This window comes from Vigna radiata, chromosome 2 (assembly GCF_000741045.1).
Source record: "Vigna radiata var. radiata cultivar VC1973A chromosome 2, Vradiata_ver6, whole genome shotgun sequence".
Classification (NCBI taxonomy): domain Eukaryota; kingdom Viridiplantae; phylum Streptophyta; class Magnoliopsida; order Fabales; family Fabaceae; genus Vigna; species Vigna radiata.
Window position 1 is genome coordinate 4,327,626 of NC_028352.1, and position 25,221 is coordinate 4,352,846.

The following is a 25,221-nucleotide window of genomic DNA, read 5'->3' on the forward strand; positions in this document are numbered from 1 at the left end:
GTTGGAACTTGGAAGCATATATCATACCATGCGTCTAAACTTCATCTGTTTGAAATTGTTCTTAAATTTGTTAGACCCATTTTTAATGTACCACCAGTGTAATTGACGTTTAATTTTTCATCAGAATCTGCATGGTTTTGAGATAATAATTTGGTTGTGGAGTAATCGTCTCAGAGCTCTTTGGGATGCTGTCTATGAGCAATGTGCTGCATGAAAAGCTCCTAGCCTTGCACGATTCAGGATATTGTATGTGTCATTAATTTGGTTGAATAATTGAGATGATTTGATAAGGACCAAGTATAATGAAAAAATTGTTAGATTTATTCATTTTTTTTTTTCAATTTTTATTTTTTTTTATAAATAATAAACAAATAATATGTACTAGGAACAAGAATTTAATAAAACTAATTTTATATTAAAATTTGACTTTAAGGAGACAAAAACTAAAAAATTGAACATGCCATGTAATAAGAAGTGGGAAATGAAGTTCTAGACAGACTCAGGTGATTTGCAGCTCCTGTTTTTTTGTGTATTATAAGAACCCTAACTGATTAAAATATTTTCCAAATAAAGCCTCATTTCATTTGGTGCATCAACAGCAGTTTAAAGGATCAAAGAGAAAAATACAAAAACTCTAATCATCAATATATATATATATATATATATATATATATATATATATATATATATATATATAATAGTTTTTGTGAGAGTTTATTAATTTGGCATGAACTATAGACAGAAACTTTTAATTTAATGCTCAACTAATAACTTTTACGTCCAAACAAATTATTTAAAATAATTTTTTTTTGATAAAATTTATCATCGAAGTAATTGGATCTTCTTACTAATTAACCAGTACATATTATATCAGGGGGAAAGAAAATGTAAATGGAGCTACTTCCTCTTATTATTTTTGTTCGGTCAGAGTCTTTCTTAAGAATAATAATTTGATTTATTAAACAGCTTTAGTAATTATGCGAAAATTGAGATTATTTTAGCTATAATTAATTTAACATTTTCTTTTTTATATTTGTAAGGTAATAGTATTTTAAAATATTTAGCATCATATACAAGAAATATTCAATGAGTCACACTGAGTTAACTAAAACTAAATAGAAGAACTTATTAAGAAAATGGACTCATGTTAATAAGGATCCGAAGAATAAATATTAAGAAACACGCAACATCATTACTCAAAAATTTGTATACATTAAAATTCTGTTTCTATACAATAATTCTCTTTTGCCATAAAAGTTTTTCACATTTTGTTTCCCGTGACATTTATTAATATATACTTGTCAGTCAAGGAAAGTGGTTTTGAATATTTTATTATTATTAAAAAAAACTTATTATAACACTCTTTATTATTAAATAAAATGTATATATATATATATATATATATATATATATATATATATATATATATAAGTCAGACTTATTGGATAATTTGAATCTCACTCTATGTGTATAATGAATGGAATTGCATAAACTGAATCAACTTAAAAAAGAAACAAGTAAGCCAAACAATTACAATTTTAAAAATCTTGTTATCGTTACTGTAGTAGTAATAATAATTACTATTACTATATTGTTACTAATATTAGGCATTTAGAATTAATCTTAATATATGTACTGAATTTTTTATTTAAAGCATATCCATCATACCATTTTAATAGAAGAAATATCATTACGTATTGGCACAACAAAATTTTGGAGAAATTATCTCGTGCTTGTCTATTCCTATTTGTGGAGGAAGAAGGTTTGTTAATATATGAAAAATAATACTAGAGTTTTAGAAAGCTAAAATAAATATTTCGTTTAATATATATATATATATAGAGGCTTGTTAACACGCGTAAGCCTGTTTTCAGTTGGTATTTTTTAACAATGTGTACCGGATTATAGTAGACAAAAATATCATCATTTATCATGAATTCTAAGTTTTAAGGTCAAAGATATTTAAATAATTTTCATTCTCAAAACTAAAAAAAAAAAAATCAAACCCTTACTCACCTCCCTCATTCCTCTCAACCCTTTCTCTTTCATCTCTCTCACTCCAACATTTTCTCTGTCATCCCTATTGCCTCAATTGAAAAAAAAAATCAGAAACCCTAACCCTAATCCACCTTCCTCACTTATTCAATTTGTTTCTCTCTCGTCTCCATACTCTCCCTCAGCCACACACAACAACCCGTCGTGATATCGTAATTTGTTGCTCTTACTATGTTAGAATCCATGATAAATGAGGATATTTTTGTCTACTATAATCCGGTATACATTGTTAAAACGTACCAACTGAAAAACAGGCATACGCGTGTTAACAAACCCATATATATATATATAAGTCAGACTTATTGGATAATTTGAATTTGAGAAAATACAAAAGTTTATTATTTTTTATAATATTTTACCTTGTACTGTGTCAAATAAATGTAAAAGTGCATCACTATACCGTTACTCTACTTTTACAATAACAATACATTGACACACACAATTTTTTCATTCATTTAAAACTTCCCTTTATTCCTTTGACACACCTAAATTTTTTACATTCATTAGAGACTATCCTTGCTTACTTTTTATTCTCTCATTTCTTGAAAAAAATACAAAAGTTTACACTTTTATGACCATTTTATCCTTATACTCTGTGTCAAATGAATATAAAAAATTGTCATGGTACCACTGTTTATATGTGTGTGTGTGTCAAATTAATTTAAATATATATCATTTTACCATTACTCAAAAAATATATATATTTATTAAGGATGCAGGGTGAGTTTGAATTTCTCCTATGAATCATTATAAAGTGAAATAGTTAAATGAATTAGAAAATAAAAATGAGCTGAAAGTAGTGTGATAACTGTAATTCTTACCATTATCTATAGTGCAATTTTCCTACTAAATCAACTTTCTTGAAGCTTGAAACATGATTAATTCTTTCTTTTATCTAACTTTGTGAATAACTTCAGCTTATGTTACACATACCAGTTTTCATCACTAATTCCTCAAATTTTGTAGGAACTTTGTGTGCTTTGGAAGAGCATCCAAACTATCAAGAGTGGGGAGCCAAGTAAGAGTTACAAAAACAAGATTTGAAGAAGTTGCACTGCAAAGTCCACGCCTGGGCGCCCCTGAAGGGGGTTGGGCGTCCTTCAACTTGCACTTTCAGCAAAAACATGGCACCATGCGAATTGAACATATTTCAAACTTCAAAAGAGTTGATTTAGTAAGGAAATTGTACCATAGATCATGGTAAGAATTACCATTATCATATGCAATGTATTGCTTATGCAGGTGGATTAGTTTTAGTGTGTGGAATAGTATCGAAGAGCAGGAGTGAGTTTGATATGGATTATTCATAATTTGACACCTACCATCATCTTGTTTTTGTTTGTAGGTGTGTGTTATGAGAATCATGTATCCTAAGAAAACATTCCCCGTATCATATGTCCACTGCCTTAGGAGATAGCTATAGTCCGTTACTGATCTGGTGGTTGCACTTTCTTAATTTATTGCTAGGGTTTTAATGGCAAGTTTGTTGTTGGTAGGACCCTCCCTCTCATCTAACTAAAGTCATGCTTGCTTATTTATGAGGTAATCAACATCAACAGTGCAAATACTTTCTCTAAAACATGCAGTACTCTCAAAGCATGGAAAACCTCAACCCTTCACATTTCACAACTTCTCTCACCAATTTTAGCTATCTAGATACTCTATCCGTACGTAACAATATTCAAACACCGATTAAGACATTACGTTCATGGTTTTCGCTTGCTTCTTTCTCTCCTCCTTCTCTACTTTCATTAATCATACTTTTCTACACTTTTTTTTTTCTTCATTAAGAATGCATTTCGAAGCAACTTCAAAATGGGTCATTTCTTATGATGTGATTTAGTGTTGAGGGTTTTTCGATTTGTGGACACGAACCCTCACGCATATTCTCTACACCCTGCTGCTGCACTATCATGCTTAAACTGCTATTAATCATTATATTATTTGAAGTCAAAGCAATATGATGTGCTGTTAACGACATAAATTGGAACTGTGAGGTGTTTTTTCTTTTTCTCTCTGGCAAATATCCCTTGCAATATTTCTTGAATAACCGAGCGAATCTGTAGCCACTTTCGTAGTTTCATAAACACATGATTTTGTGACAGAAATGTGTGATCCACCCACTTTGGTCCCTCTGGGGGATGCCAATTTGTTAAATTGATTGCTTCTTTTAACTTTTACTTGTACTGTCTTGCAACTTTTTGACAATCTTTCAAGCCTTTTTGAGTTTGTAGAACTTGTATAGGGTGGTTACAAACAAAAACTTACTATGAAAAAGAACAATCATAATAAATGTGTACAGAATGAGACTACAGAAAGGGTAGCCATTATCCCTATTCCAATTGGAACTTCTTTCCTCGTGCAGAAGTGGGTCTCTACTTTATCCCTTATACTGAAAAGATTTTCCTTGTTTTGGTTTGATGCATTACAATTATCTTAGTGCTCACACCAGTTACGCAGCTAGCAATTTATCTTTCTATGCTTTCTTCCAATCATCGAATGAGCTTTTGAGAAGTGTTTAGGCTCCTACATATGCTCCACCACTTCAACTACCACAACTCCTCTCAGCATGGTTTTGCTTCAAGCTTTCATTTTAAAATAAAGAAAATGGATTAATTAATTAATTAATTAATTAATTAACCCTCATGGCTAAGATATTATCACAGGTACGTCAGCAGAATGCTATATAACCTCCAAATAAAAAACGAGGTAAATTTGGGGTCACCATGTCAACTTGTTTTGAAGGTTGTAACGTTAATTAGTTTATTATATAAGGAAACTGCTATTGTCCATATGTATGAAATTGTCCTTGCTGCTTTAAAAAGATGGTCCAAAAAGTCAATTATCTGTTGCACCATTTCTTTCTTCTTTTTCTAGCATGATTCACCTTTATGCGGAGGAATATGCATGACAAAATCAAAGAAGGCTAAAGTGACCACTTCCTTCAATTGCAATTTACTAATCTCCATCTTTTCATTTACTATTAATCAAAGTCAGCATTTCTCTGCAAAAATAGTAACCCTCTTAACCATTCCGCAGCCATATACTTGGACAATACCTTGACATGAATTTTTTGAAGTAGCTTTTATAATAAGAAATTTTTAGTCTACCATGAAATTTTGAAGCACTTTTACTACCTCTTAATCTGATAAGATTTTCATTTTCTTTCAATAGTGTATTATGCAAGAATGAAACTCAATTTTTAGTGGCTTGTGGCCAACTAATTGTCATTGGGTCCCTTGCTAGGAAGTTTATAAACAATATAATTAAACATATTATTAACGAATCTTTATTTCTATTTGGTTGGTGAAAGTAACAGCTACATAGTATTGGCTTAAAATCAATTAAGATCAAAGTCACTTCTATCAGAACATCAAACGGCACTGATAAAACCTTCCCTCATCAGCTGATTATCATGGACTCATTCTGATCTTAGCGTACATCCAGTGTTCTTTTATACAAGATGTGTTGATTTAACAATACTATATAGGGAAACGGGTAAGAGAGAGAGAGAGAGAGAAAGAGGAAGAGACTTAAAAATTCTTCCTTCGTCGCTTTTCACGAATGTTCAAAAGCGTATATAATATATATTCGTACATATATATTGAGTCTGTTTTACTTCTTTTTATGTAATAATGAAACTTAGGCATGTGGATGTTATGCAGAAAAAGTAATTAAAAATATAACTTAGATAGATTATTTTTCCCAGGATGTGCCGTCATATATAAACCTTAGTTTTATAATATCTTCAAGAACACGTGTGGGGGTAGAGAGGAAGAGATTATGTGAAGTGGAAGCAAATATCTTGGCTTGGTTATAAAACAAACTTTCTTGTATCTACATTTTTTGTTTATTCATTTATATTTTGGTGCGTATGTGTGTGTGGCATCCTATGGTTCACGTATGATGACTCCCTTCTGAGTGAAGAAAAAATTAGAAAAGAAAAGACAAGGCCATGGAGTCAAAGACAAGAAGACACCATCTTTCTCAATCTCTCATGTCCCTCTCCAAACCGTTTTCTACTAGACTCATCAACCAATTCTCTCTCTCTCTCTCTCTCTCTCTCTCTCTCTCTCTCTCTCTCTCTCTCTGACTCTTCCCTATTTTGTAAGCAAACCCCACAACCATCACCATCATTATCATCATCATTCCCACCCTATGAAGCTTCTTTGTTATCTTTCTCTCTCTATAAATCCTTCTCTTATCTTACATCACACCCGTTGGAGAGCAAATTGGTCATCAGTGGAACACTGCTTCTGGGGTCGGGATCATACAGTAGTGCACAATGAGGAAGCCCGAGCTGTCTGCAAAAAACAACTCCAACATTAATAACAAGCTTCGAAAGGGGTTGTGGTCACCTGAAGAAGATGACAAGCTCATGAACTACATGCTAAACAGTGGACAAGGTTGTTGGAGCGATGTAGCCAGAAATGCTGGTCTTCAAAGGTGTGGCAAAAGTTGTCGCCTTCGATGGATCAATTACTTGAGGCCTGATCTCAAACGAGGTGCATTCTCTCCACAAGAAGAGGAACTCATCGTCCATTTGCATTCCCTTCTCGGAAACAGGTTCACCTACTCTTCCTTCTTTTCTATGCATCTTCTCTCTCAAAAACTATTACCATGTTTAATTTCAACTCACCAAAGTATATACCATTAGAATTACCAAAGTGCTGTTATTAACTAAAATATGTCATAATGCATTTTAAACTTCATTCTATATATATGATCTTAAAGAACTTCTGTGGTACTTTTGTACGTGTATTATGTATTTCTGAATCCAAACATACTTATACCAGCGTGTGTATGTACGCATACATCTCAAATATTTATCAAGAAAAATCAAACTTGTGTGTTTGACATGTTACACCCACTATCCTTCCTTCTAACTTTAGCTATATTGTCTTTATTGGAAAGGTGGAAAGAAAGATAGAGACATGATTAATGTTTCAAAATGATTTACTTCGTGCAGCCATTGGATGGGGTCAATATAAATGAAAATTTATGAAGAATTATCAAATGCCATGTGCCAAAATCTCCTATAAAAAAGAATGCCTTTAGGCTGTATCTAAAAGTATGCAAGAAAGTTCACACATATGCATACATACCATTCCAAACTTACTATTTGAAACAGTAGCAATTCTAAGATACCTAACCTTTACAATAAGATCGACAAGATTTTAAAATGGTTTCATTAAGTCTTTGGTTGCCAAAATCTACTTCCCCTTGTCTAAGAAATGGCACCAATAATCAAAGTTAAAAAATACATGCATAAATATAATATATATACATATTTATAAGTCTAGGCGGCTTCTTGTAGATGACAAAAGGACATATGAAAATAACATAAATCTATATTTGGACTTCGAGTTGAAGGCACTCTATAATTTGAATCAACTTAACAAAAAACTACATATACATTAGCCTCCATGAAAGCATGCACTGTTTTTAATATGGACACAGCCACCAAACACAATTAGTTTGTGCCATGTATTAACCTGACAAACATTCATTTTTGTTCCACTTTTTAAAGATGGTCTCAAATAGCGGCGCGCTTGCCTGGAAGAACTGACAATGAAATTAAGAATTTTTGGAATTCAACAATAAAGAAAAGACTGAAGAACATGTCATCCAACACCTCACCAAATGGAAGCGACTCCTCATATGAGCCTAACAAAGACCTTAACATGGCAGGGTTTACTACTAATACCCATCAAGATCAGCATGCTGATTTTATGCCTATGTTCAATTCATCATCATCTCCATCACCATCCATGCATGCCACAGTTCTCAATTCCATTATTGACAGGTTGCCTATGCTAGATCATGGACTAAACGTGCCAGTTTCTGGTGGATTCTTCAATGCTACAGGGCCATGCTTCTCAACGCAAAGTGGAGTTGATCACAAAGGTTTTTATTTGGAAAATGGAGGAGTATTTGGGAGTGTAAATATTGGGGCAGAAGGGGATATGTATGTTCCTCCTCTAGAGAGTGTTAGCACTACTTCTGACCATAACCTGAAAGTGGAGAGCACCTGCAACACAGATACTAACAATAGTTACTTTGATGACATAAACAGCATCATCCTTAATAACTGCAGCAACAAGAGAACTGAAAATAGGGCTGGAGTGGAGAATTTATTTCAACAAGAGTTAACCATGGGAGAGTGGGACTTGGAGGAGTTGATGAACGATGTTTCATCCTTTCCCTTTCTTGATTTTTCCAATATCCAATAAGCGCTCTCTCTTTCCCTTTTTCAAAGTCTTCTGAGGATCCCATTGGCTGCTGCTAGCTAGTCATCATTGGAATCAGCACCTCCATATATATATATAAACATATATGTCCATTCATATTAGATAAGCTTGGTGATCTCCTAAAAACCTTGTAATTAGTACTTTTGCCATTATACCGGGGGAGCAAATTCACTGATTAACAAGGTACTTAGGTCAAAAAATAAAAGTAAATCATGTATATCTGCAGGATTGGTGATCATGTGTAATTAAATTACTCGTCATCTTGATGGCATTGATGAGGTCACTTTTATCCGGGGAAGCCATTGTAGTTATTTACAATAATAATATGTTATACTTGTGAATTAGATGTGAATAGATTGTACAACATTATTTTTCTGTTCAAATATTGAGTGGATAATAATACTTATATATTGTTTACTGATAGCTGCATGTTGGTTCTAGCAAACCACATTATTCTTGATATGTTTATAGCACAGAATAACACACTGATATACACACACACAATGATCATAACTATTTAATGTCATTAAGATCAGAATGAGGAATGATTCTGATAGAATTTTGCAGAGAACCCATCAGATTTTGTTGATGAATGAATGATGGTTAATGGGTACTTAGTCAGAATTATTTTCATGATATCATAGTAGGAAAGTTGGTTTGATCTAATAAGCCGTTGAATTCAAACAGTAATTATAAGTGGAGGTTTGGTTTTCAACTTTTGAAGATGGGAAGTAATCAGTGGAAGGAGAATTTTGGTATTGTGTGTGGTGAAGTGAAATTAAAGCAACTTAATTTGAGATGACAAGTTGGTTTACCGACGAGAATATAGCGAAGGAGAGTGGCTTACGATATCATTTCCAATTGGAATATGAACATTATCACGTGTGTTTCATAATTATTTTAACCTGCAAACACAATCAAAATCAATCATCATAACGAACTAAGGCTGCTATGGTAAATAAACCTAATTGGTCTGTATATTTTATTAACCCAGAAATTTACGAAATCAAACCTTAGCCTCTGCTACTTCACGTCATAGGAATAAGAAAATGCTCTTATCCTGATGTAATATTCAATTTTTTTACTTAAAAAAGGTATTTTTATGCATTTTACATCATATAATGAATCCATTTGGATACCATTCGCATAGAATAAGTTTTAACATTATATGTAAATAATATAGCTACTAGCTAGCATGTTGGAAGTTTCGTATTAGACAAAAGATCAATTTAAAGTTTACTCTTTTTTTTAACTTTTTTTTTTTTTATTGAAAAGCCTAATGCAATCACTATAAATAATATTTATAATTAAAATAACAATAAATAAATATACAAAACTGAGAGTGATGATGGTTAAAGAGGAGTTAGTAGCTTGAAAACTTCGACTATATTTAAGTATATACGAAATAAAGAGAATTCTATAAGATATTAGGAATAAAAGAGGGTTGAAGGAGGAATCTTATAAATAAAAATATAGTTGAAGAGTGAAATTTAACTCTATTATAGATAAAGGTGTTGTGATAGATATTTAAACTTTGATAAAGACAAACCTGAATGTAATGAAAGATATTTGCAATCAAGAAGGTTTTTTCAGGAATATCTCAATAATTGATACAAAAAGGTAAAAAAAAGAAAAGAAAATAGATAACAGAAAAAAAATAAAATATATATATATATATATAATATTAATTATCTCATTAGTTGATTGCATATAAACAACTAATATATCACGAGTTCTAGGACTTAAAAAAATATTGTCATCCAAGCTTCTTTTAATACAATAATTACATTCTTTCAATAGAAAAGAATAGAATATAAAAAACACATAAGATGCTTCAATCCTTATACATGACCCAAAACATACAAAAATAAATAAAAGAATTTCGGTCATCCAAACTGAACTTCCTACAGATTTTCTCAACAAACACGCTAAGTTCAGATGACAGAATAATTCCAACAAAATAACATATTATAGTTTTTATTATATATACATAACATTTTTGTAAAAGTATACATATTTAATATTTATCAAGTTGTGTTATTTTTGTTCGAAATTTGAATCTAAATCTCATTTTAAATAGAAATAGAAAAATACATTTCATAAAAAATAAAAAATCTATTATGTTATTACCTTAAGATTTTGAATAATTAATCCTTATATAATAGGACTAATTAATATATCTACGCATACATAAATATTACATGTTTAAGTGGTGTTAGAAGTTATAGGTAATTTTTTTAATTAGTATAGTTTATAAAATATTAAAAAAAATTGGTAAGATGTAGCATTACTTTCTAAATTTGCACTGTAATTATTGCATTAGAATTATGTTAGTGTCGATGTGACGTCTCCAGACACATTCGATGGCCAGAATGTATAATGTAGCATTAATCATTACCTTTTTCATTTAATTGCTGCATATTAAGGTTTGGTAACGTGACATTGTTTTCAACCAACTTTAGTCAATTATATTAGCACAAACAAAAATCAAAAGTCCCAATTTTCAACCTTTTCCCTGAGTTTGAGGCCAACTTTATCTATTAACTAAAAAATGAAAAACTATTATACTAAATTATTTTCATAAGACTGACAAAAACTATATTATTTACTATGCCAAAATAGTATTACAAAAATTTAATGTATACAAAGAATTATTGAATAAAAACTTGTTGAAGTAATTTTTATGGCACATTGTAGAATTCTTGTGCCCAAAAAGTAATGGTTTAATAACTTTTATTGAAAATGTTACATCATATGTATTTAGGCAGGTGATGAAATTCTACAGAAAAAAACAAATGCTGCTATTATTGTCCAATGAATGTCGATGATGGAGGCTACGTTGCTTATAAATGGGCCCTTAATAAGTGGGCTATTATTGTGTTCGAGAATTTTGAAACATCAACATTGTAATTTGAAACCCATTAATATATACGAAAAATATAAAGGATAAAACTTCTCTCAAAAATAGTAATATAAAAAATTAGAAAACGACGTCGCCTGAGAGATTCGAACTCTCGCGGGGAAACCCCATGTACTTAGCAGGCACACGCCTTAACCACTCGGCCAAAGCGACTACGTTGAAATCTGACTCAATTTAAATATATTTATAACTATAAACCCAGCAGAAACATTATAAATAAAACAATAATATTGATTGGATTTTTTAATTTGTTTACTAAAAAGATATCGTAATGGAAATTGTTATAAAATTAAAAAGGGCACGCGAGTTTCTTCTCTCGTGAAAACATTTATATAATATGTGGAAAAATTGAAATTGTTTATGGTCTTAAACTTAATTTTTCCGAGATTGCTAGAGGCAAAAAGAAAAGAAGCTCTGGGTCTATATTGTGAGTGAGTGGGTCTACGAAGTTCAATAATGCATGGTTTCATTATTATGAGAATGACATGTTTATTTTGTATGCACATTCCCATTTAGTTTTCATATTGCTTTCTCATCATTCTTCATTGTCGTCTTCAAATAAATATCCAAAGATTGGAATATTATGAAGGATTAAGTAGGTAGCTATCATTCCTCCTTCAATATATTACTAATGCGATCAATTATCAAAATTTTATTGTAATTAATTTCAACATTTTTTAAGGTGTAGATGGTCCATTTTATGCTGATTTAATGGTGAAGCTCCAACTTTAAGTTTAAAAGGATGTAATGTCATTGCCTTATTGGAGTGGTCGTGACCACATGCTGGTTAGTGGTCATTGCTTTTTTACGATGTGTAGTCTTTTCACAAACTATATCACAAACTTATTTATCATATTTAACCATAAGTAAGATTAATATAAAAAAAAATATATATATATGGAAAACATGACATGAGACCTATTATGGGAAAGCTATAGAAAAAAATCAAACCATAAATTTAATAAATTTGAAAATTTTTAATTTTTAATTTTTAATGTAGCCTAACTTAAAACATGGTTTTGGGCTTATCGTATTGAACCCATAAAACAGGAAATCATTTTAAAATGTTTGCATAGAGAGAAAGCGCCCAAAAAATGAAAACAACACACAACATCTTATTTGAAATCTATTAATTATCATTTTTGCTTTCAAAGGTTCACATTCTTGTGAATTTTTCACCACATTCTATTAGGTTGTTATTTAGATAAAATCATCCATTATTCCATTTCTTTAAAATGATCAAAACAGAAAGATCTAAAGAATAATGTTGACGTTTGTTTTGAAGAATAAACAATAGAAGAAGAAAAAAACACTGACAACGATATATTTAATATCACATGATTTTTAATTTCAATGCATATCACAGTCTTTCTATTTTTTTTTTTTATATTTATCACACAGTCTTTTCTTCCGGCTACAAAAAGAAATTCATCATTTATCAACAAAAAGAAATTGTATTTTAATAAATTTTTAATTTTAGTCATTCTATTTTCAAATTGAAGAAGTTATTACTTAAAATAACATACAAAAAAATTATTAAATTAAATTTTTGTTTAAAATAGAATTTATTCATTTGAAATTGTATACATGAAATACTATATCTAACTGAAAATAGAAAAAACAAAATAAATATTTTACATAAAAAGAAAGAAGTTACATGCATTGCAGTAGAAGTGACCTTTGAAAGTTGGGTTTTCTGTTTCTTTAGAAGTTTGTGGCCTTTTGGACGTTCCAAAAGCCCAAAACATTATATCTTCGTCTTCTTTTTCATGCACGCATGTCTCCATCGCCACGTGTTCATCCATTCCACCTCACCAAAAGAGACAATCTGACGTGGTAACACACCCATTCACCTGTCGCCACGTGTCCTTCTGCTCCGCCGTGGGAATCTTCGCACACTATTGAACAAAACAAGATCTGATCTCATTATTTTCCCTCGTTCTTTCGTGTGGCGGAGACATCGACATCTCAGACGTCAATCACAAAGCTAAAACCTACCCAAGCCACCAATTTCTCACCAACAAACAAAGCCGCATATTCCACTTTCAATCTCCACCGTCCGTTTCGAATCCAACGCCTCATAATCAAACCCCTCCCAATCACATCACATGTTGCCGTTCTATTAAGCTCCACCACCGCCACCTCACAAGATCCCACTCCCACCGTCATGGCCTCTTTAGCACTCACCACCACCCTCCCCTCTCTCCGCCTCCGCCGCAACACCACCGCCGCCGCCATCAAACCCAACCGTCTGACCTCCCTTCCACGTTCCTCACTCAAACCAAACCTCAGCACTTCGATTTCTTCCTTCCCAAATTTCTCACTTAGAAAAACGAACCTCGCTCTCACTCGCAAGCACTCTTCTCTCACTGTTAGAGCTACCGCAGCCTCCATCACTCCGGCGCCGGCACCGGCACCGGCGCCGGTTCAGCCATGGCAAGGTGCCGCAATAAAACCCCTATTGGCCTCTATCGCCACGGGAGTGATCCTCTGGTTCACACCAGTTCCCGCGGGCGTAAACCGTAACGCGTGGCAATTGCTCGCGATCTTCTTAGGCACAATCGTCGGCATTATAACCCAACCGCTGCCCCTCGGCGCGGTTGCGATATTAGGTTTGGGCGTTTCCGTTCTCACCAAAACCCTAACGTTCGCCGCCGCGTTCTCCGGCTTCGGGGACCCGATCCCCTGGCTCATCGCACTCGCCTTCTTCTTCGCCAAGGGATTCATTAAAACTGGCCTCGGGAACCGCGTTGCGTACCAGTTCGTGAAGCTCTTCGGCAGCTCCTCGCTCGGGTTAGGTTACAGCCTTGTCTTCAGCGAGGCGCTGCTGGCGCCGGCGATCCCCTCAGTATCGGCGAGGGCCGGCGGGATATTCCTCCCTCTCGTAAAGTCGCTGTGCGTGGCGTGCGGGAGCAACGCTGGCGACGGGACGGAGAACAGATTGGGGGCGTGGCTCACGCTCACGTGCTTTCAGACTTCGGTGATTACGTCGGCGATGTTTCTAACGGCGATGGCGGCGAATCCGCTCTGCGCGACGCTGACGCAAAATTCCATTAACCAGACCATTGGGTGGTTGGACTGGGCCAAAGCTGCAATTGTCCCTGGCTTGGTGTCGTTGGTGTTGGTTCCGTTGATTTTGTACGTAATATACCCTCCGACTCTGAAGAGTAGTCCTGATGCTCCTAAGCTTGCGAGAGAGAAGTTGGAGAAAATGGGGCCCATGACAACCAATGAGAAGATCATGACTGCTACCTTGTTTCTCACGGTAATCTAATGAGTTTTGATTTGCATAGTTTAGCTTCATTTGGTGTTCTAAGTAGTGTTTTGTAGAATGTAACATGTGGGAATGATATTGTAGTTAGGACTAAATTGAACTTGAGATATGAAGTTAAAAGAGTGATATTTTTAAAAATGATGGTTTTCTTGATGGCATAGGTCAATCTTTATGTTGTTTGTGTATACTAAACACTACACTTAACATGCATTGTGCAATAGGGTGGTGAAATTTAATCAACTAATTTGGAGCTAAGTTTGTGGATTACTTTGACGGCATTAGGAACTCTGTTATTTTGCACATTAGGAGCTAAGTCTTTGAAATGTGATTGCGCATTATTTCAAATTTAGTTTTTAAAATGTGATTGCGCATTATTATTCTCTTCTTGGAGAACTGTATTTGAATGCACAGTTGGCCCCAACGAATTCATTTCTTCACTCGCCTGCTAACTTTTGCTTATTTGTTTACTAGTCATTCCATCTTTAATTTTGTTTATTTGCGAGTTTCACAGAAGCTTGCACCTTATTAGTATGTGAAAGTAATCATTTTGTAGTTGTATTGTTGTATGTCTTGTGGCTTGATAACGTGAGTACTTAACACGGTGCTTTAGACGTCTAAGAATATTTGGTTGTTTATTAACTTTTTACTTCTCACTTGCCAGGTAGGACTTTGGGTATTTGGAGGACTTCTTAATGTTGATGCTGTATCTGCTGCAATTCTTGGATTATCTGTACTTCTTGTCACAGGGGTTGTTACATGGAAGGAGTGCTTAGGGGAAGGAGTTGCCTGGGATACTCTCACATGGTTTGCTGCCCTCATAGCAATGGCTGGGTATTTGAACAAATATGGCCTCATTTCTTGGTTCAGTCAAACGGTAGTCAAGGTATTTTTTTCATTTTCTTGTCTCTTTACTCTGCTAGCTAGTATTCAATTAACATAACTTATGCCGTTATTGATGATTGTTTTCAGTTATTTTTGCTACTTTTTTTATCTTGTTCTTTTTTATGTGAAATTGTGAATCTATTAAACAGTTAGTTTCATTTGTCATTACTGAATTGTTTTAGTTGTTCCACCAAACCTAAAAAACACATGAACATTTTTAGTGTTTTGAAATATGCTGTAGTTTATCAAGCTTCCCACCAATTGGACATACTTGCCTCTAGGATATTATGACTGATCAGTTTGCTTGTCTAATATCCTGGAATGAAGTCTTCATCATCGTGCATCCTGTTTCATTCCTCTGCTTTGTTCCAATTTCTCAGTTTATTAACATACCTTCATAGTCAAAGGCTCAACAAAAGAGAACATGCATTACAATTATTTATTATCTTGACTATTTTAATGAAATGATTTACTGATGCCTTTATTTATACAGTTTGTTGGTGGATTGGGTCTATCATGGCAACTATCTTTTGGGATTCTAGTTCTTCTCTACTTTTACTCTCATTACTTCTTTGCAAGTGGAGCTGCTCATATTGGCGCCATGTTTACTGCATTTTTGTCTGTTTCCACTGCTCTGGGGACTCCGCCATTCTTCGGAGCCATAGTGCTGTCCTTCCTCTCCAACCTTATGGGTGGCCTTACTCATTACGGAATTGGATCAGCTCCGGTGTTTTTCGGTGCCAACTATGTTCCCCTTGCTAAATGGTGGGGTTATGGATTCCTCATTAGTATTGTTAACATTATAATCTGGCTTGGACTTGGAGGGGTTTGGTGGAAATTCATTGGCTTATGGTAAGAGGCGTACTATATAATTTTGCCTACACAGAATTTCTAATCCAAGAATTTTGTATACGTTCATGTATTAATCCTCCTTATTATGGGCAGTTGAAGCAAACTGCTAATCTTTCTTTTTTTTTCATTCTTTCTAAAATAATCTTTTTGGGAGGTTTTGATGGAGATTTAGGTGAGACATGAATACAGTTGGTCATTTTAGACCCGGGTAGAACATTTTATTTCATTTCTGAAGTGTAAGGACATCCTGCCATTCAGGATATGTTGTAGTTGTATGCATTGAATGTGTTTTCCCATAAATAATTAAATTTTTTATGCATTCTCTCACTGGGCCGGTTAATAATAATTTCGATTTTGAGAATGAATGGAAGATGCTCAAATTTTTTGAAGTTGTAAAAAGAAATATTCATCGTTTACTGGGTCGAAACATCTGACAGTCTAATTCAATTAAATTTGAATTTCACTGCTTTTGAGAAAAAGTTGAATTGGATCAAATAAAATTTCGACAAATGCCTTTTTTTTTATGTAAAATTAATTTTCCTAATAAAGATTAAAAAAAAACTTGCCTTATTTTGGTTTTGTCCTAATGATAAGATACACAAAAAAAAGAACTTTATTACCTGTTACAATCCTTACAAAAAAAAAAACTTTATTACCTGTTACAATCCTTAAAACTGATACTTGCGTGAATATAATATTTGAAAATGTTCAAGGAACTTTAGTTCTTTTTTCTTCTTTTTTCAGTATAAAAGCATTTTTTTTTAACCATAGAGATCAAACTTAAGAAGTTGAAAATTTAATTTTTATAGAAAGAAAGGTTGTTATTACATTTATGTTGTGTTTGCTTCCATTGTATCAGCCAGATGGAACCACGAATTATGCTTATATTTGTTTCACACAAATAGATGATTGGCCAGGTTGATCAGCTGACGAGGATGGACAATTTGGTAGGATGAACTATACTAACTGAATTATTAGAATATTGGGATTATAAGTGATTTAGAGAAACTGATTCTTCCTAAGCAGAATTTGCACATTTATTGTGCTTTTAGGATTTCTAGCTTTTTCTCCAATTTCTTCTCTTTCGTCTTAAATGTACAATCTCAAAGCTGTTAAAACTAAGGAGCAAAACAAAAAATTAAAATATATGTATGAAAATTATGGAAGTTATAAAGGAGTTTTGATGATGAAGGTAAGGAAAATGATGATAGACGAGCCTGACGAAGAAGGTGAAATATCACATAATAGTAATGAGTCTATACAATCTATAGTTAATTATATAGATGATGTTAATAAAAGTTACTAAATTGAACAAAATTGAAACTTGATTAAACATTGCAATAAGGATTAAATTGAATAAAATAGACAAAAATAAAAACTAAATTAATATTTAAACTTTCCTTTTAATTAAACTATTGATTAACATTAGGTATTTTAAACAGATTGTACTAATTGGTTGGCATGTAAGAGTAATTATTTCCCTTTTGGATTGTTATGATCATTTTAAATATGCTCTTAATATACTTTTATTATAATTTTTTATATAAATAAAATAAGGATTAAATAAAAAACAATCGTATTGAATACCTTAAAAATATATAGTAAAATGCATTTAACTTTTTAAGTAAGAGAATTAATGAAAAAGTAATTTAAAAACTGTTAATGCCTATCTATAGTGAAAATTGGATTTTCAATTCCATTATTAAATGAAATAAATATAAATTACAACCTATTTTTATTTAGATTAATAATTTTAAAAATTTCAATTTAAGCGAAATGAAGATGATATAAAAATAATTTATAATTTCAAAAACAACAATAAATCTCAATAAATCAACTAGTTTACATTCTAAGAAACAAATTTTTCACATAATAGCTTAAAGTAGAAAAAAGCTTCAATAAACAAGCAATAGAAAACAATTATACCTGAACAAATAATGCAATGAATGTAAACAAGAAGAAACAAATTCTCAATGTGCCAAACTTTACTAAGTAAAACAAAAAACTAACAAAAAGTTGATAAAAGTCATTATCATCTTGTCATCATTAAATTTCTAATAATAATACACTAAATTTGTTGAAATTCACTTGCCTACACACACTAAATAATTGTAATTTTTCATATTCTCCATGACCTGCTGCATTTTAGATAACCTATTCATAAAATCAAATTCATTTTTCAAGTATTCAAACAATAACTTTAATTTTTCTATTTCTGGAAATTTTATTCTTCTCCATCTAATGTATTATTTGGCATTCTCTTTCACTGTGCATTTAACTTGATATTTGAAAACTATCTTCGATGAATCCAACATATATGGACAGATAATCAAATTTCGCACCTTTAATCTCCTAAGTTTTATATCAACCATGATCAGTTTCTTGAAGCTTTACGAGTTACTAATTGACACCTTTCATGATGACGAACAAACAGCACAAAATTTGGTGTTAGCAGCAAGTTGGCAATAAGAAGAAAACAAAGAGAATTGTGAAAGCAGACGTAATGCACTTACACATAGATCCAAGATAGCATCACGGAAGTTCAACAGAGGAGTGTCAGGTTGTGTTAAGTTTGGTTCTTGGATTTTCTCATTTCTACCAAGTAATAAGTGAATTTCCTTCTAAATCTTTGTTCAGATCAGTGATTCCTTCTAACAGTATAAAAGGGTGTGTCTGCGTTTTCTCTCTCAGTCTAAACTTTCTAGATACCAAAAGTAAAACAATCAAGGAAGCCTTTTGCTGTGGAACGTGGGTGTCACTGTCCTCTCTCTTTCGTTTTTTTCCCTCAAAAGGGTAGTGATTTTCTTATGCGGTTTTGATCTATCTTTGGTATTACTGCCACCTATGCAAATCAAAAGTTTTTGTTCTCTTCTGGAAGTTCTTTCTCTTTTCTTCTTCTCCTACTCTTCTTGCTCATGTTCGCATCAAAACTCTGTTGTGATATAATGTGTGCATGGGGCATGCTAGATACTCTATAGCCTTTGTTGTGGAGTTAATGATGGGAGCATAGATTTCAAAGATAACATTGATGTTGTTTTAGCAAATAGAATCTGAAAGGCAATTGCTTTCACTCTAAGGTTTCACAGTTTAAAGCTGTTTCAGAGGAAGTTTCCTTTGAACTTCCTCTGAAAGTGAGTGACATAGGTAACACTTCTCTTTTTAAAGCGTTTTGCTATGGAGAAACCACCTTAATTCTTACATCACAACAAGCAATCCACACCAGAAAACTAAAATGATAGTGCATTTCTACACATTAGTGCTTATCATGTATCTTTTTTATGACTTGAATTTCTCTGTTACTTTTGTTCAGTGATTTCCTGAGAAGCACGTCTGGCGTCCTAGATAAGATGGCTGACAAAGATGGCGTTTATGCAGCAGAAACTGAGAGGAGAGCTCCAATTTTCAGCTTCTTTAAAGATGCTAGGTAGGATTTAATACCATTTCAAATTAGTATATTGAGATACTCTTTTTGATAAGTTCTCTTGCAGTTCAAATCAATTTATGTACCTTGATTTAGAAAATCTAGACGAATGGAATGACCATTTTTAGATACATAAATTATTATTAATGGTGGGAAAATGTATATTCCCCTTACGTACAAGCAAAATATCTTCTTTTGTTTTCTAGCAAAATCCAAAATGTTTAGTTTGTTCATTAAACTTGACAGACATTAGTTTCATGGTATGTACCGAGTGGTTCGTTCTTGAAAGACTTGATTTTAGTTTTTCATTCTAAATAGCTGTTCTGTTACACTCCTAATTCTGATGAAGTTTCTGATTTTCATCTCAATGCAGATTAGTTTTCAAATTTGACAATCTTGGTTGTGAAATATTATCAATTGCATTGCCTTCAGCAATGGCTTTTATAGCTGATCCTATTGCTTCACTGGTTGACACAGCATTTATTGGTCAAATAGGTATTTTCTGCTACTTTACCAGCTTTGAGCTCAGCATAGACATGGCTATCTATTGTGGAATATTATTGGTTCATATCTACAGGTCCAGTGGAGCTTGCAGCTGTAGGGGTGGCCATAGCACTCTTCAATCAAATATCAAGAATTGCAATATTCCCACTTGTCAGTGTCACTACCTCTTTTGTGGCAGAGGAAGATTCCCTTTCTGGAGCCAGTCCTCAAGTAGAGAAGAATGAAAGGTCGGAGGCAGGTCCAATTATAGATGCTGAAATAAAAGAACTAGTACCACTTAACAAAGGTATCATCTTCTGGAGTGACATCTTACTGCTGCACTGAAATTCCAAGAAAAAAAGTTTTTATACATGGCACATTTTAAACCCTTCCTTTTTCAGATTTGACTGCTATTGACTGTAATATAGTTGAGTTTGAACATAAGAGAAGGCGTATCCCTTCTGCTTCATCAGCCTTACTAATCGGTGGCATTCTTGGAATCATCCAAACAATGTTCCTCATAGTTGCTGCAAAACCTTTATTGAACTTCATGGGAACAACCTCAGTAAGTGCTTCATTGAAATATTGAGAATGTTTCTTGCAGTTTTTAGCAGTTGCCATATATTTCAACATGCTCCTTCAGTTTTGCACCAGCATGATAGATGATTGCTAATTAGTACATAATATTTATGCAGGACTCTCCTATGCTAAACCATGCACATAAATACCTGATATTGAGGTCCCTCGGTGCTCCTGCAGTTCTTCTCTCGTTAGCAATGCAGGGAATCTTCCGAGGATTTAAAGACACTAAAACGCCTTTATATGCCACATGTATGACTTAACAGAATTGTATTGTTACATTTTGAGTGTAGCAACATCCTGTTGTTATCTGATTCTAGTGACTCTTTCTCTGATGTGGTCTAGTGGCAGGAGATATAACCAATGTAGCACTTGATCCTTTATTCATATTTGTTTTCCGCTTGGGGGTCAGTGGTGCAGCTATTGCTCATGTTATATCTCAGTAAGTCTTATTTCATTTCACTGATTAAACTGCCATTCAAATATGGATGAGTCTGCAAACATCTTTTTGCACCATTATCATGACCCTGGTCTCTTATTTTTCTTGTATTCCTTTTGGCATAAGTCATCTCTTATTTTCTAATTACCTGGTAATTTAGGTACCTAATTTCACTAATACTCCTGTGGAGCTTGATACAGAAAGTTGATCTTATACCACCAAGCATCAAGCATTTACAATTTCATCGATTTCTTAAAAATGGTAAGGATTTATTTTGCCAGACCAAAGCCTTGAAAAGGGAATGCCATGTGCATTTATTTGGTGCTTCTAAGATTTCTTTCTAACCGACTCTTCATCTTTCCTTCTGCATTCAAGTTGACACTTTTATTAAATGTTTCCCTTGGATTAAGGTTACCCAGTGTCTGATCCTTGACATTTGACACTACTTTCCTGTTTCAATTTTGTCATCCAGGCTTCCTATTATTCGTAAGAGTAATTGCTGTAACATTCTGTGTGACACTGGCAGCATCATTAGCTGCACGCAAGGGACCAACATCCATGGCTGCATTTCAAGTCTGCTTGCAGATTTGGTTAGCAGTGTCCCTTCTTGCTGATGGTCTCGCTGTTGCTGGACAGGTTAGACACAACCACACTGTCCATAAATCATGCATGTTCCATACCAAAACCTTCATAACTTGTATGGTAATATCATGCTTCTTTCAGGCAATTCTTGCAGGTGCATTTGCAAACAAGGACTATGAGAAGGCCGAAGCAACTGCATATCGAGTATTACAGGTTCTTTACAATGTGAAAACATTTCTCTATCTTTCTGCCAGAAATTGATTAGTTGCAATGTAACAAGCAATTATCTGCAGCTGGGGTTGGTTCTGGGATTGGCTCTTGCGTTCATTCTCGGAACAGGACTGCATTTTGGAGCTAAACTATTTACCAAAGATGTTGATGTCATTCACCTCATCAGAATTGGGATCCCGGTAACTAATGCTCAAATCACTACCTCATTTTTTCAACTCCAATGGAACTCAGTTCATAATGATTATCCTGATCAGTTTGTAGCAGCCACTCAACCCCTCAACGCTTTGGCCTTTGTATTTGATGGAATCAACTTCGGGGCATCTGATTTTGCATATTCAGCCATTTCTTTGGTGGGTATTTTTCTTTCATGTCATGATAGATTATATAATGCACTACTTCTTATTACAATGCAGGCTCAATATTCGAAACTGCTTCATATTATTATTGTATGGTATGAACGAAAGAATCGCTACAATAGAAGCTGATTTTTTTCCTCATTACGATCTTTTCATTTTCACAGGTTGTGGTTGCAATTTTCAGCATAATTTGTCTACTTCTTTTATCATCTGTTGGTGGTTTCATAGGAATTTGGATTGCTTTGACCATCTATATGGCTCTTAGAGCAATTGTGGGCCTTCTGAGGTAATAATTCACCTGTGATTTCTTCTTCTTCTTAAGGTTTTCCTATTCTTAGAACATCGATGAATTAAGATGAATCACGTTGACGCAGGATTGGAACTGGATCAGGACCCTGGAAGATGATTAGGAGCTAACAGCGACACCATCAACCCGTAGTTTTGATAATTTCAGTGTGCTTTAGAATACCTGCACAACATAAAGAAATATACCAAATAAGAGAAACATAAAAGCAATTACTTTCATTTGCAAAGCTTGTCTTCTTTATTTATTTTATTATTTTTCTTTTATATTTCTCTCAGAATTGATCGAGTACGTAATAACTAATATTATTTTAATGACAGCTTAAAAAATATTGTTTTTTATAATTAAAAAAAGAAACAGAAAAAATAATGCATTAGATAATTAAAGTGATTGTTTAATAATTATATTATAGCAATACATATTAATAGATTATTGATGTTAAATAAAATAGTTAAATGTTACACGTTCAAATGATCATTGGTCAAGAAAGTTGACTAATATTAAAGCAAAGTCGTTTTAGAAAATTGTAAAAAGTTAGTAAAAGTGATGATAATGGAGTTCTTACTCACACTAAAAAACAAATTTAGCTGAATTTAATTATTTTATAGGTTGAACGTAAATTAATTTTGTAAATTTATTGAGTTGGTTTTCATTTTTATCATTTTAAAAAAATAGTTTTATTGTGTAACCTATTAAAACTTCATTTGCGGTCATGGACTTATTAATGTTAATAAATTGATAAATTAAAACTCAACTTATTTGTGGTCATGAACTTATTAATGTTAATAAACTAAAAATAATGTACTTCTACGTCACAAGAATAAATATTTTCTGAATTGAATATTTTTAATATTCTCTCTCTTCTATTATTTTAAAGTTCATTTCAATCATTCATCCCAAAGTACATTTTTTTAGTATACTTTGAGTTTAATTACGGTAAGAATCTATTCCTTTAAGTTTTCATATTTATCTTTAATTCTAAAGTATATTTTAATACTTATACAAATAAAATTATGTTTGAAAAAAGCCGCTTCAATGCAAGCTTTATTAAAAACCATGTTGTGAATTAAAGGCATCAATGAAACAAAATTAAGTATAAAATGTTTGTAAGAGCATAAGATTGTAAGAGTATAATAAATTTAGGGTTAATTAGGTTTTAAGTTTGTCATAATTTTTTCTATTTTTAGTTAACTTCTTATTAACTTTCTTTTATGTATTGAATATTTAAAATTTTAATATTTTTTAAATGAGTCTTTACCATTTAATTTGTTTTATTAATAGGCGACGTAATTGTTATCTTATTTTATCTTTTATGTCTTTTAAAAAAAAATGTAAATTTTTATAATTAATGAAATAATAAAATTTATCTGTCGTTTTACATTAATTATTTTATTAAGTTCAAAATATCATAAGAAAAAGTAAGATGAATGAACAAAATATCATTCTTGTCACCTAATTAACAAAAAGTTAAATAAAGTGATTGAATTGAACAATAATTATTTTTTTAGTATTTAATAGCAATTTTTTAAATAAAAAATTAATTGAAAATAGTCAAAATTAAGAGAAAGAACAAATTTAACTAATCACGTATTGTGTTATGAAGGCCATTAAGTGTACTGATAATTGAAATAATACAACTATAAAATAAAAAGCGACACAGATAGCCTATTAACAAACTCCCACAATGTTTTAATCAAAACATGTTAGGTGGTGTTCCTATAATTCGGTCTAACAGAGTTGGTTTCAAAACCGAAAATGTTGCATCTGCAGTACAGAAATCTAAGCAAAAGACATAGTTTTATTTATTTCTGTAATCCTTTTTTGGTACCTGAATTTTAGGCTGAGAAGACAGAGATGGGAAAATTTTCCAGATTCAAGGTTCTAGAAAAGACTGGCATCATTTTGAGAATGAGGAATTAAATCTGCATCTTTAGGTAACAAGACAGGTTTAATTCTACTAATTCATCTTTTTTTTGTGATATTTATTTTTTCTTTTCTGATTCAGCAACATTAAACATGAAAAAATAGGCCCTGGGACAAAAATCGGTTCAGTTGGTCAATATGGAATGCCTTACATGAATGTAAGTATCCTTCACATGTTTTTTCGCGTTTGTCAGTTGGCTCTGACATTGAATAATTTTCCTTTTACAGACTTTGTGCTCTGCTGAGACATTTGTCATAGTCTGACTCAAAATCTATACTTATTATCATCTTCTCGCAGTGAATTTCTTCACGCATTATTTTTGTTTCTGAATTTGTATTTTGGTTTCAACTATTATGGTATATTTTAATAGATACCTGTTGAACCAGTGAGCATCATAAACCAACTCAGGCATAATTGATATGTAACAGTTTATAGGTTATGCTGTTTAGTCATATCCTAAGAACTTTTCTTTTAATTTCGTATAATGATTTATGTTGTGTCAAGGAGGAAAAAAAACGTAAGTCTATTTCACAATTACCAATGACAGTTTTTTTATTTTTTTCCATTTGCGAGTTCATCAATCAGCAGAACTATCATGTGCACATGTTTCTCATATTCATGATAATGTGTCCAACATAGTAGAAAAGCTTTGAAACTCAGAACCTTAT

General features: G+C 32.6%; 3 protein-coding genes and 1 non-coding gene across 8 annotated transcripts; 3 read left to right on the forward strand and 1 right to left on the reverse strand.

Moving 5' to 3' along the window:
- The first annotated feature begins 5,846 nt into the window (after positions 1-5,846).
- On the forward strand, positions 5,847-8,718 carry LOC106756249 (transcription factor MYB46). The gene is made up of 2 exons (XM_014638588.2): positions 5,847-6,621; positions 7,586-8,718. Exons 1-2 carry the CDS (start codon positions 6,341-6,343, stop codon positions 8,286-8,288), a joined length of 984 nt encoding a protein of 327 aa, XP_014494074.1. The 5' UTR covers positions 5,847-6,340; the 3' UTR covers positions 8,289-8,718.
- Positions 8,719-11,297: 2,579 nt separating this feature from the next.
- TRNAS-GCU lies at positions 11,298-11,379 on the reverse strand. Its single transcript has one exon. It is a non-coding gene; the product is annotated as a tRNA-Ser (tRNA).
- A 1,780-nt stretch (positions 11,380-13,159) lies between these two features.
- On the forward strand, positions 13,160-16,556 carry LOC106756248 (dicarboxylate transporter 1, chloroplastic). The gene is made up of 3 exons (XM_014638587.2): positions 13,160-14,491; positions 15,162-15,383; positions 15,876-16,556. Exons 1-3 carry the CDS (start codon positions 13,394-13,396, stop codon positions 16,236-16,238), a joined length of 1,683 nt encoding a protein of 560 aa, XP_014494073.1. The 5' UTR covers positions 13,160-13,393; the 3' UTR covers positions 16,239-16,556.
- A 2,132-nt stretch (positions 16,557-18,688) lies between these two features.
- LOC106755764 (protein DETOXIFICATION 42) lies at positions 18,689-22,873 on the forward strand. 5 transcript variants are annotated; one of them, XM_022778420.1, is made up of 14 exons: positions 18,689-18,794; positions 19,545-19,658; positions 20,029-20,150; positions 20,233-20,445; positions 20,540-20,703; positions 20,834-20,969; positions 21,063-21,159; positions 21,317-21,417; positions 21,629-21,792; positions 21,880-21,951; positions 22,032-22,148; positions 22,224-22,319; positions 22,490-22,611; positions 22,700-22,873. In XM_022778420.1, the coding sequence occupies exons 2-14, from the start codon at positions 19,582-19,584 to the stop codon at positions 22,740-22,742; spliced, it is 1,524 nt and encodes a 507-aa protein (XP_022634141.1). In that variant the 5' UTR covers positions 18,689-18,794; positions 19,545-19,581; the 3' UTR covers positions 22,743-22,873. The 5 variants fall into 5 exon arrangements, with proteins under 5 accessions (XP_022634141.1, XP_022634143.1, XP_022634140.1 ...); XM_022778422.1 differs by lacking the exon at positions 18,689-18,794 and adding an exon at positions 18,885-19,027; XM_022778419.1 differs by lacking the exon at positions 18,689-18,794 and adding an exon at positions 18,919-19,063.
- The last annotated feature ends 2,348 nt before the right edge of the window (positions 22,874-25,221 follow it).